The sequence below is a fragment of the Nematolebias whitei genome, chromosome 15 (assembly GCF_014905685.2).
Source record: "Nematolebias whitei isolate Nwh7 chromosome 15, NemWhi1, whole genome shotgun sequence".
NCBI lineage: Eukaryota > Metazoa > Chordata > Actinopteri > Cyprinodontiformes > Rivulidae > Nematolebias > Nematolebias whitei.
Window position 1 is genome coordinate 33,975,869 of NC_056512.1, and position 13,025 is coordinate 33,988,893.

The 13,025-nt window shown below is 40.6% G+C and overlaps 1 protein-coding gene across 1 annotated transcript in view; it reads left to right on the forward strand.

The window, feature by feature from the left end:
- sdk2a (sidekick cell adhesion molecule 2a) overlaps positions 1-13,025 on the forward strand; it is a 101,958-nt gene that overhangs the window by 67,837 nt on the left and 21,096 nt on the right. The window contains exons 16-31 of the mRNA XM_037689033.1: positions 961-1,101; positions 1,442-1,623; positions 7,048-7,163; positions 7,360-7,555; positions 7,657-7,755; positions 7,860-8,051; positions 8,226-8,347; positions 8,494-8,603; positions 8,872-9,022; positions 9,927-10,164; positions 10,242-10,357; positions 10,443-10,632; positions 11,801-11,899; positions 12,283-12,477; positions 12,563-12,764; positions 12,849-12,952. Of these exons, the coding sequence (XP_037544961.1) occupies positions 961-1,101; positions 1,442-1,623; positions 7,048-7,163; positions 7,360-7,555; positions 7,657-7,755; positions 7,860-8,051; positions 8,226-8,347; positions 8,494-8,603; positions 8,872-9,022; positions 9,927-10,164; positions 10,242-10,357; positions 10,443-10,632; positions 11,801-11,899; positions 12,283-12,477; positions 12,563-12,764; positions 12,849-12,952 (2,453 nt within the window). The remainder of the gene's footprint in view (positions 1-960; positions 1,102-1,441; positions 1,624-7,047; positions 7,164-7,359; positions 7,556-7,656; positions 7,756-7,859; positions 8,052-8,225; positions 8,348-8,493; positions 8,604-8,871; positions 9,023-9,926; positions 10,165-10,241; positions 10,358-10,442; positions 10,633-11,800; positions 11,900-12,282; positions 12,478-12,562; positions 12,765-12,848; positions 12,953-13,025) is intronic.

Here is a 13,025-nt window from a genome sequence, read left to right on the forward strand (position 1 = left end):
GTTGACGGGGAGATGAGCCAGCTTTGGAACGGGCCTTTTCTTAAAATAAAAATATGAAATTGCGCCTTGTGAAGACTTGATGGGTGCACTGACCCGGCTTCATCTCTGTCCTTCATATTAACTGTCATCGCCGCTCTTCATGAGTAAAATACACAGAGGCTTTAAGCGGATGAGTTCAACACAGACTCAATTCTCGACTGAATTAACTTTGAGAGCCAAATCAAACAGTTGTATTCATAAAATCTGAACCCAAACACATTCTGCGGATTTTGTGATCCCCCTACACACACAGGTGAGATTGTCCATGTCAACATTTGTCTTTTTTTTTTTTCTTCTTTCTTTTACACCTGCTGCAAAGAACTTAGTGGAAAGCAACCGCGACCATTCGTGGAGCTTTTCCACCACGTATTCATTCACTGAATTGTTCGGAGTATCTGCCCTAACCAGAGTGCACCGTAAGAGGTGCACCAGTGAGAGCAAGACTCTTTTTTTTTTTTTTGAGGCATCTCTCTGGCACACCTCTTTGATCCTAAACACTTTGCTTTATCTCCTCCAGAGGGCTTCTCCTGCAGGTTGGGAAGAAATCAAGATGTCATCTTAAATTGACTTAAAAGGAAAGTCTTCATGGATCTCTATTTCTTGTTCTTTTATATCTTTCTCTCCATCGCGCTGCTCCCATTTTCCACCGAGTTGTCTTTGATCTCTTCTTTGCCACAGCAAGCTGTCCCTCTGCGGACAGCAGTATAGAGAATATGTTTTGGGTGGGAACAAAAAAACATAACCACACTTTCCCAACTTTCCCTTATGGTGTGCTATAAAAAAGAAAATACAAAAGGCAGGCTTTATTGTAATCTGATGTCTATGATGAAATGGAATTGAAATATGCAGAAACGTGTGATAATGAATGCATGACTTCACTCTTCGTCTCTTCTTTTACCTCTTGTTGTCTTTCTGTTGCAGACTGATGCTCCCCGAGGAGCCTCCCAGTGCACCCCCTCAGACCGTCATCGCAAGTGGACGCACCAATCAGTCCATCATGATCCAGTGGCAGCCCCCACCGGAGAGCCACCAGAACGGCCCTCTTCAGGGCTACATCATCAGGTAGGCAGATTCTGCTTGTTTTTGAGGTTGGTGCCTGTTTGAGTTTGTTGTATTCATATTTGCTATGTCGGCTGGTTCTTTGTCTCGTTTCTGCCTCAGTTCTGCTCACTGCGACTGCAGAATAATTGGTGCCAATTAAAAGCATCCTCTCCATTCATCTGTTGTCACCTCCCGTTTTGTAACAATTTTATAACTGTTTCTTGCCTTTTTTAATGCCAGTCCTCCTGCTCCATTGTGAGAGAAACTGTGTCCTAATATTGTCGACTCTCTGTATTGTCCCTGTCTTTTTGTATTCCCCTCCCCTCTATTAATTGCTGTCACTTCCTCCCACTGCTGTCAGGTACTGTCTGTCAGGGCTTCCAGTCGACTGTCAGATAAAAAACATCACTAACCCGGACCAGACCAGTCTCATCCTGGAGGACCTCATCATCTGGACGAACTATGAGATTGAAGTAGGCGCCTACAACGGAGCAGGCAGGGGCACATACAGCCACAAAGTCACTGAGTGGACTCTGCAAGGAGGTGAGAGCAACAGACAACAGTTATAAGGTGTTCTGTAATGGAAGAAAGACTGTCTACGAGTGGCCATTGATCCATTTATCCTGTGTTAAAGTGGATTTTGCCTAATGTTAGAGACTGCAGAATAAAATATGAGATGAAGGAGGTGATGTATTATTCTGCTCTTATTAAGAAATTCACAGTTTGCACAGAGCTGCAACTTGCAACACTTCTACAGTAAATGTAGACTACTGCTTAAAATACATTAAATAATAAATAATACATTTATATAGGCTGCTGGCATAAGTGAGTCTGTAATATTGGGGTATTTTTGGTTTTATTATGAACCTGTAGGAGTTCTGATGTCTGTTTTGCACGTGTATGTTTAAATCTTCTAAAGTCTTTCTCCATATGTTTTCTATTTTACGTCATGGTTTAAGTATTCTTCTATAGCTGTTTTTGTAAATAAAATGTGCAGTTTTTATGGAATGCATTTTTTTTATCTATTTGGTACCAAGAACTATAAATTAAAGCCCTAGTCTCTTGAAGGAATTCTTATCACCAGATGCCTATACAGCAGTTTTAGACCAGAATTATCTTAGGTTGGGTATTAGATATTTGGGACAAACCTTGAAAATAACATTAAACACAATCTCATGACAGATTGCACGTTGTCATGTGTGTGTTCTAAAACACTCTCAGCTGCTAGGGCATCAAATTTTAGTTTAATATTTGTAAAATTCTGTTATAGCCATTTTTGTTGCATCTATTAGATCAGCTACAGCAGCCATCTGGAATTAAACTGACTCTAAAAGTTCATCTGTTGTAGAGGTTCATTCAGTGATTACTTTCTGAAAGTTTCATTAAAATCCTGTGGCTCGAGAGATATTTTGCTAACAGACATTCAGGCTTGACACCAACAGTTAATGCTAAAGTTTTAAGCAAATAATTCATGTAATGAGTACTACCTGTAAAATGTGTTGTGAAATACATTCAGCTACAAATCTGTGTGGTATCTTTAAAATTAACTGAATTACAGCCATGTTTGTATTGGTCTGTTATTCAGTTGTAGATTTATATTTAATCATTATTTCCCGACAGTTTCATTAATATTCATTGAGTGGTTTGTGAGCCATTTTGCTAACACACACTTTTAGACAGGCAAAAACATGATCATCCAACTTTGTTCATTAAGGTCAGTAAAACGTCAAAGTCTTTGCTGTATTTTACTTTACACTGATTCAGTTTTGCTCCAAAAAGGCTCTGACTCTACAACGTATGTCATGAACTGCATCTTGTTGGTATTTTGCTCATTTCTGCTTTTAAACAAAACATGTCTTGGTTAAGTGACAAAGTGATTCATTTTGGCAACATGAAAACCTTTGCTGACCTTTCTCAGCCCAGATATAATTAACCCTGAACATAAATTACCATGCTGATGACAAGTGTCACTCTTGAGACAAACCGCTGTTTTTTTTTTTTTTTAAATTCATAGAAAATCTGTTTCGGATGACTTCTCCCCTCCTTGTTCATGCTGAGTGTTGTAATTAGAACATGCGTCCTGCACTCTGTGCTGCCGTCATGCCTACTGATTCAAACGTCTTGGCTTCCAAGTCTCCTCGTTCAATCAAAATCAGCAGAGGATCAAAGTCACTGTCGTTGGAATTCACCAAAATCTATGACGCTCTCAGAATGGAAGGAGCATTAAAATGTCTGAGAGTTTAGCTCTTCAGAAAAAAACGGGACTCTGTCTTTTTAAACCTTTTGCTGTTTTCAGTTTACTCACCGTCAATTCATGACTACAGTATTTTTCATTGTATAAGTCACAGTTTTTTGCATAAATTAACATGCCTGTAACTTGTACAGCGAAGCGTGTATTTATGCCCCCCCCCCATATTTATAATCCAATTTTTGGTTGAGATCTGATGATTTCATTCATTCTGACATGGAAAATATTGAACACTACCATTTTCAGACACTAGAGGGCCCTCGACTAATATGGCAAGCCAAGTGTCTCATTAATTAGTCATCGTGGCTATTAATGAGACACTTGGCTTGCCGTACCAATCCACCTTTGTCTTGCTCCGGAATTCCTGCAGCGAACGTCAAATCAGCTGCATTTCGCCACGCCACGCAGGCGAAATGCAACTCATTTGACGATTAAAGTGCATTTATTAAGGAAAAGTTCTACTGAGACACACCTTTACTATGATTTCGAGCAAAAAATTAATTGTTTTTAGGTGCTGATCTTGTTAAATTTCAAAGAAATGCAAAGTGAGTCGTTCCTCTGTGAGCTCCCGGTCCCGCTTCCGCAAATCAGCTTTTGAAATGGAAAAGATTTGACAGTCAAAGTGCATTTATTAAGGAAAAGTTAGACTAAGACAACCTTTTTTCAGTCAGGTCATCTAGACAGTTTCTTTTTTTGTGCTGAATCATTTTGCCTTTGATCCAGAAGGCTTCATCAGTCAAAAAAACAGACAACACAAAACTGATTCTTCCCCCAACAGTTTACTCCAAAGTGATGGACCATCTTAGCACCAACATAACTGGTTTGTTCCACTTTGGAGTAAGCTGCTGGGGAAAGAATCAGTTTTGTGTTGTGTGTTTCCTTGACTGATGAAGCCTTCCGGATCGAAGGCGAAACGTTTCAGCACAAAAAAAGAAACTGTCCAGATGACCTGACTGAAAAAGGTTGGATTGTATACCTGGATTACTGAGCATGGACTTTGTTGTTAGACTAAGACACACTTTTGCTATAATTTCGAGCAAACAAATAATTGTTTTTAAGTGTTAATCTTGCTAAATTCTTGTTAGGGTCCTCCTGTGCACGCTCCCACGGCTGCCATTTGGCAGCCAATCGATTTTTGGCACACCGGCCCATGTTTCCAGGTTGTTACAGCTGACACGTAACAAATGCTACGCGTCAGCGGTGATGCATAATAGATGCGACGTATACAGCGAAGCTAAATATTTATGTTTTGTCCCACTTTATTAGACATATTTGGACTGATGCGACTTATATGGCGGTGTGACATGTACGGTGGCAAGTATGGTACTCATTATTTGGAAAGGCTGCAACTATCTTTAACATGTAGCTTGCAGAAAGCGTCTCTTCTAAAATACATAACATATGCACACACCTCTGTGCTCCTGTCATGTTAAATTTGTTCTCCAAGCGGGAACTGTGCACAAACCTCACTAAATGTTCTCAGGAGCTCCCATTGAAGGAATAAATAAATTACATCTACTTGGGTTTTCCACTTCCTGCTCACATGCTGATATTCAGCAGACAGACTCAGGAGTCAGTTTTGATTTAAATGGATTTTACTGTTTTTGTTACACATGTTTAAAGATAGTGTGCTATCTAGTATCAAAGTTCATGCTCAATAATCCAGATAAAAAAATCCAACAAAGTTCAGTCAGGTCATCTGGGCTGTTTCATTGTTTTGTTGAGACATTTCGACCTTCATCCAAAGGACTTCATCAGTCTGAAGAGCTGCAACAAACTCAGTCCCACAAGCAGCACACTCACATACTGGAACAATCAGTTAGCTGGTGATAAGATAAGATTTCTGGGTCTGCCCTCTCCCCCGTCAACTCCTCTGAGGCAGCCATAGCCAAAGTGGTTCAAAACATCAAAGTTCATGCTCAATAATCCAAGTAACACAAATCTAACAAAGTTCAATCAGGTCAACTGGACGGTTTCTCTCTTGTTTTGTTTTTATGTTGAGACGTTTCAACCTTAATCCAAAGGACTTAATCAGTCCGAGGAGCAAAAGTAAACTCAATCCTACAAGCAGCACACTCACATTGTGGACCAGCCAGTTTGCTGGTGATAAGATGGTTTCTGGGGCCCACCTTCTCTCCCATCGACTGCTCAGAGGCAGCATGTCCAAAGTGGTTCAAAACATCAAAGTTCATGCTCAATAATCCAGGTAAAAAAAAAATCCAACATTGTTTAGTCAGATCATCTGGAGGGTTTCTTTTTTTTTTTATGAGATATTTTGTCCTTCATCCAAAGGACATCATCAGTCCGAGGGGCCACAACAAACTTAGTCCCACAAGCAGCACACTCACATAGTGGACCAATCAGTGGGGTCGACGGAGAAGAGGGTGGGCCCCAGAAACCATCTTGGTCCACTATGTGAGTGTGCTGCTTGCAGGACTAAGTTTACTGTGGCTCCTCGGACTGATGAAGTCCTTTGGATGAAGGACAAAATGTTTCAACAAAAAAAAGAAAGTATCCAGATGACCTGACTGAACTTTGTTGGATGTGTTTTTCTAGTGTTTATTTTGTTACAGTCCAAAATGTCAATCACTGATCTGAAACTGAAGCAAAAAGTAGCTAAATAGCTAGATGCATATCTAGAAACATTTCTTACAGACATTTTTTTAAACTATCTCTCTCTATATTCATTCAACCTTCATTCAACCTTTATTTAGACAGGTAAATCCCACTGAGCCTCGAGGACTCATTTACATTTACTCATTTATATGATCTTTCCAGAAGAATCCATCTGTTCTACAAAGTATTTGCACTGAGAAGGAATTTCATATCATACTGTCAGTATGGATAGATGAGATGAGATAGATGAGTTTAAAATACTTCACATGCTTCAAAAACTGTGGATCCTGACTGACACAAATTCATATTTTGAAAACCTTGAAACTTCAGCCCACTTTGCGTGAAGCCTGATTAATTAGTCAGCAAACGATCCGAATCAGTCAGAGTCAGTTGCGTCTTTTGATTAACAAATGTACCCAATGATTCATGGAGAAATATGAGATTTCTGTTTATTTGTAAAAAAAAAAAAAAAAAAAAAAAAACAGACTGAGAAAGTTAGGCAAACATCTTTTTTTTTTAATTTCCATTCCATTCCAGCTCTAAAAAACTAAATAAATTAATCATGTGGTGTATGATCATTAATAGCAACAGCAAAGTTATTAAGTGTAGATATAATTAATTTTATTTCTCTCTCCCTCACTCTGTTGAATAGCTAAGAGTGGTTCATGTTGGATGCTTATATGCACTCCACTAGAATTAGGGGCACACAGGGGCATCAGGACCAATACGGTCCCATCATCTTCGTTAATGTGCAACTCCCTAACTGTTTTCCCTCGTTACATCAGAATGGCATGCTTACATCAAATAAACTGCTGCAGGGTTTACCTGGAAGCTGCCTGAGGCAACTGCTCTCACACCCTGTCTGACTGGTGTGTTCTTACCTCCCCAAATGAGCCAAAAGACAAGTTCCTTCAGCTCGATTCTCACGCTCTGAATGAATCTGGTCTAAAAATGTCTCTTGTACATTTTGAGTTACCCTTTCTTTATCTCATTACTATTCCTCTGTCTATCCCCCATCCTTGCGTGTCTGCTCGCCCTCCCTCTTTCTTCCTTAATCCCTCTCCCTCCCTGAATCTCTTGTTTCTCTCCATTGTTTGGATCAGTGCCCACTGTGCCTCCGGGAAATGTACAAGCTGAGGCTGTCAACTCAACCGCGGTGCGTTTTACCTGGACTGCCCCAAGTCCTCAGTTTATCAATGGAATCAACCAGGGATATAAGGTGAGTGGCTCCTTTCTGGCCACTGGTGCTCTCTAGTGGTCAGTGGCAGGAGGGAAATCTCTTGCACAGTGGGATTCGAAGCAGCTCCTATGATATTTTCGAACCAAATACACTGAAAGTCAAAAGTGTATTTCCTTAAATGTATACTGTGTGGCTAAAATATGAAAAATGACACCGTCTGCCTTCTCATCTTCAGCTCTTGGCATGGGAACCAGGTCGTTCTAATGAGGTCACCATGGTTACAGTCCTCCCCAACTTTCAAGACAGCGTTCATGTTGGTTACGTCTCTGGCCTTAAAAAGTTTACAGACTATTTTACGTCAGTGCTATGTTTCACTACCCCTGGAGATGGGCCTCGCAGTCCCCCTCAGCGTATACACACCCATGAAGATAGTATGTTTCCATATAAGATTAAATACAGTACTTACTGCATGGATGATCATAAACTAGGATGTTGTTTTGTTCTTTAACTACCTGATCTACATCACTTGTAGCCCCTGGTGCTGTGGGTCACCTGAGTTTCACTGACATCCTGGACACGTCGCTAAAAGTCAGCTGGAAAGAGCCACAAGAGAAAAACGGTGTTCTAACAGGTACGTTTAAGATAACTTCTCATGTAACCTTAGCAAAGATAACTTTTAGATAACAAGGCAGAGTTTGTTTTAAACACCTCTGTGGAATTCATCCCCTTTTTCAGGTTATCGCATCTCCTGGGAGGAGTTCAACAGGACCAATACAAGAGTGACCCATTATTTGCCTAATCTGACTCAGGAGTACAGGGTTACAGGGCTCACTGCACTCACTACTTACACCATTCAGGTGGCAGCCATGACTTCCAAAGGCCAAGGTCAACTTTCTGCATCCACCATATCTTCTGGTGTACCACCGGGTCAGTGTACAAATAAAACAAGACAAGTAATGTTAAGAAATATCTTGAAAATTCCAGAAAATTATTCCATAGAAAAACCTGTTTTTGTGTAACTCAGAAAGTGTCATTCTGCTCAAGAATCTCTGAAGGCAGTGATGACTTACATGCTCTTCTTTTCTAAATTGTCTTTGACAGAGCTGCCTGGTCCTCCCACCAATTTAGCCATTTCTAACATCGGCCCACGTACTGTCACCCTGCAGTTCAAACCGGGTTATGATGGCAAGACATCAATTTCTCGCTGGCAGGTTGAAGCTCAGGTACTCACTTCGATTTTTGATTACTGAGGTCATTAATGCCTTTTGATTTATTTATTTGATTTCTTATTGTGAGTGTACAGGTTAAATTTTCGTATTTATTTCATTTGTCGAGATTCTTATTTAACCCATTTCTTTTCATATTCCAGATTGGTATCGTTGGAGAGAGTGAAGAGTGGTTGATGGTTCAGGAGCTGACTAACGAGCCTGATGCCAGATCACTGGAGGTCCTCGACCTCAATCCTTATACTTTTTACAGGTGAGCACATTGACAACAAGCTTAAAAAGACAAAAAAGTCTAACCACACCTTACTTATACAGCATGCAAAAAAAAAAAGAATTTCTTGTGACAGATTATTATTTAAGTTTATGACTTTGTTAATGGCTAATTTTCCTTTTGGGTGTCATAAAATCTTCATTTGAACAAATCTTAATCAATTAAATCTTTGTTAACTCACCAGAATACCGTGAATGAAAAGTCACCTTTAGGCGATTTATCTGCCATCATTGGGTATCCTTTGCCCCAGGTTCAGGATGCGTCAGGTGAATATCGTGGGTACCAGTCCTCCCAGTCAGCCCTCCAGAAAGATCCAGACCCTTCAAGCCCCCCCAGACATCTCCCCTGCAAATGTCACTCTGCGCACAGCCAGTGAGACCAGCCTGTGGCTTCGCTGGGTGGTAAGATGCGAACAGATACAGTCAGCATGAAGACAGCAAAGTTAAATTGGATTCTGATGGACCTTTTTTCTGATTTATGAGATGAAGACTTCTTCTCATTCAGATAAGCCATTTTAAAGGACTTATTTTTATTTTAACGTCCCTCTTGTGTACATTCATTTGAGTAATGGTGAAAGAAAAAGAAATTGGCAATATGTCCTTGAGTTGTAAGATTAGCTTTGTAAAAATTTGATTTAGGTGATTAGGTATTATAAAGTTTGACATTCAATGACTTTTTCAGTTCTTTTGTAAAGCTGCTCTTATCCTCTTGGGGCTTTTAAACATGATAAATGAACACATGCAATAACTCTGATGGTGGTTTGGAAAGCTGGACTCTGAGTGTCCTTGCTCTGGTTGCGTTCTGCATCAGCATTTGGCAGTGCAGTCTTTGCCACATCTGTCTTTTAGCATTACAGCAGCAGCTTCTATAAGAGGTGAGTCACAGAAGCTTGTCATAGCACTGCAGCCTTTGCAAGATTAAAAAGAGATGATATATCTGAATTTAAATACAGAGAGATGTCAGCAGTAGAATATTGCTTGACAGACTGATGATACAGATCAATGATAGTGGATTCTCTTATAGCTGGATGTTAAAAAAAATGAGTCTTTTTGTGGCACTCGGGTCCTGAACTAAACCAAAGGCAGTTAATTTGAAGAGCATGTAGATGAAAATGCTTTTGTGTTACAATTTAACATTAAAACCCATTCAACAAATTGCTTATTTGTGTTTCTGTCTGTACCTGTTATCTGTTGTAACATCACTGCAAAGGGCAGCCTCTCATTACTTTGTGGCACACTCATACAAGTATACTATAATTTATCATCATTGTACTTGAACGTGTGAAATAAAACAAACTCCTCTCAGCCTCTTCCAGAGTGGGAGTACAACGGCAATCCAGATCTCATTGGCTACCGCATCCAGTACTCCAAAGCAGGATCCAAAGGTGGGGTTCTTTCTCATGTCATCATGGACCGGCTGGAGAGAGAGTTCACTATAGAAGACCTGGAGGAGTGGACAGAGTACGAGGTCAGAGTTCAGGCCATCAACGGCATTGGTTCTGGACCTTGGAGCCAGGCAGTCCACGGCAGGACTAGGGAGTCTGGTGAGGAAGAAAACATGCATTCAAATCCTAAAAGTTATCCTAAAATTGGTGTAAAATGTATCCATCCCCTCCTGCAGTGCCTTCCAGTGGTCCCACCAATGTGTCGGCCTTTGCCACCACCTCCAGCAGCATCCTGGTGCGGTGGGGAGAAGTCCAAGAGGCAGACCGCAACGGACTCATCCTCGGCTACAAGGTCACTGCTCTAAAGAGATTCACATTTCACAATCACATTTATCTCTTTATGAGTCATGTTGCTGCATAAAATCTGCATCTCTCAGGTTGTGTATAAGGAGAAGGACTCGGACACAGCACCCGACTTCTGGACAGTGGAGGGCAACACCAGCCACAGTGTCCAGCTGAGCAGTCTGGGAAAATATGTCCTCTATGTGATCCAGGTTCTGGCTTTCACCCGGATCGGAGATGGACGGTGCAGCTCGCCTCCCATTCTAGAGAGGACCTTGGATGATGGTAAACATCCTTTTTACAAACCACTTAATTGGGGACTGCCTATTAGGGCAGCCACCTATTATTATCCACCTGAAAAGGGTCTTGCTCTTCTATCAACTTTAATGTGGCTTGAACCGCAACATGTACCCCCACAAATGTTATATCAACACAACCAGCTCAGCACCGTGATGTGTGCTATTACTTTTATTGGTGTTTTGAGTTACGATGGCAACGTAATTTGCTAACAAGGATGCCAATTTTACCTATATAAAGCACCTGATAGAACTCTCCTCACACTAACTGCTGCTGTGAGGTCACATGTGTAGAGATCCATGAAGAAAACAGAAAGTCACTGTTAGATTTGTTTGAAACTCACGTAAAGTAATCATCAGGTATTTCTCTAGAACTGATTTAACGTCTGGAGCCATTTTGATTCAAGATAGCTGCCACAGCTACCTCAGCAAACACAAAAGTGACTATAACTCTGTCATTCTTTGAGATATTGCGCTGAAATTTAGTTTGGTTGTTGCTAAAATTTGAGTTGTTATAAGTTCCTAATGTAAATCAAATATCCAAGATGGCTGCCTTAGCAAAAAGGGAAAAAAATACAACAACTCTGCCATTTTTAGAGATAATGAGCAGACATTTGATGTGGTGATGGCTGAGAACGTTTCTGATCAAATATTGAATCCAAATAAAAAATCCAAGATGGCCACCTTAGCTAAAAAAGGGAAAATATGAATAATCAGGCATTTTTAGAGCTATTCAGCTGAAATTTGGTATAGTGGTAGCTGAGAGCAAACCAAAACACATATTACTGTCAAATAATCTATTTAAATTGGCAGCAGCCTGGCAGTCCCAGTCAAAGTTTCTCCATGTAGGAACTTTTTAGTTTATGCTGTTATTCATTAAAATGGTGTGTTTTCTCCAAACTAGTAAAATCATTCCATCACGCTGGAACATTTTTGTTCACTTCTTAGTTTGTATCAGTAATTTCCTGCTTTAAATGTTTTATTATAAATACTTGGAATGCTACATTTTATGACTTCTTGTACAAAAAAAAATATGTTGCAGGTTTTTTTTGTTTTTTTTTTATGATTCGTATGGATAATTTAGAAGTTATTGTGGATGAACAATTTGTCCTTTGTGTGTCTTCATAAGTGCATTTTTGTCATTTTCTGTGTAACAGTGCCAGGCCCTCCTGTTGGCATCTTGTTCCCAGAAGTCAGAACCACATCAGTCAGGCTCATCTGGCAACCTCCTGCACAGCCCAATGGCATTATCCTGGGTGAGATTACATTTTGAGATCAAGGCAAGCCAGTGGAGATTTATTTGTGCAGCACATTTCAATAGCGAGGGGGATTAAAAAAGGTGCTGAACATAACGCATAATAGGCACTGGAAAAAGAAATAAAAGCTAATGCAAAAGGATGCATTTGATGTTGGACATAAAACAAGATGGAAATGAAATGGAAATAAAATGAGACCAAACACAAAGCGTACATTGAATTCTTCTCAGCTTCAGCTAAATTGAATAAAAAGTAAATGGATAAAGCAATTTTTTTTATGTTTCTATTTTTAAAAAAAAAGAAAAAGAAAAGCATTTTCTATCAGAATTACCTAGAAGCTAAAATTTCCACCTTTTGGTGCTTATTTGCTTTGACTCTTGTAGCGTACCAGATCACATACAGGAGAAACTCATCAAGCAGCAGCGCCGCCACTGTGGACGTGTTGAGTCCCAGCGCCCGACAGTACACAGCAACTGGACTGAAACCAGAAACGGTTTATGTATTCCGTCTCACTGCCCAAACACGGAAGGGCTGGGGCGAGGCTGCCGAGGCTCTGGTGGTCACAACAGAGAAGAGAGGTGAGGGCAGAGATGCTCAGATACCTTATTTAAAATTTTCTCCTCTATATATCAAGTTGGAGGTGTCTGCGTGTGTGTTCTTCAGCTCACCCTCAACCCACCAGCCGTCCCACGGCGCCTCAAGAAGAAGTCCAGTCTCGCAGAGTGCTGTTGTCATGGGAACCAGGCAGTGATGGCCTGTCGCCCGTTCGCTACTACACAGTTCAGTACAGGGAGCTGCCAGACAGCAACTGGACTGTCCACTCTGCATCCGTCAGCCATGAGACGAACTCCTACATCGTGGACAGGTAGTTTTTAAAAGTCTGCTTCCTGGATGTCATATTTTTACTGTTTATTTGAAGAATTCATGCAGGCACGGTTTTTTTTTAAAGGTTAAAGCCGTTCACCTCTTACCAGTTCCGTGTTAAAGCCACCAACGACATTGGAGACAGTGAATATAGTGAGGAGAGTGAGGCCATCACTACGCTGCAGGATGGTAAGAAGAGCTGTAAATTTATTGTTTTTATCACCTGCTGCCGAAGGCAAAGGTGAAGCCAGAATGTGTGGGT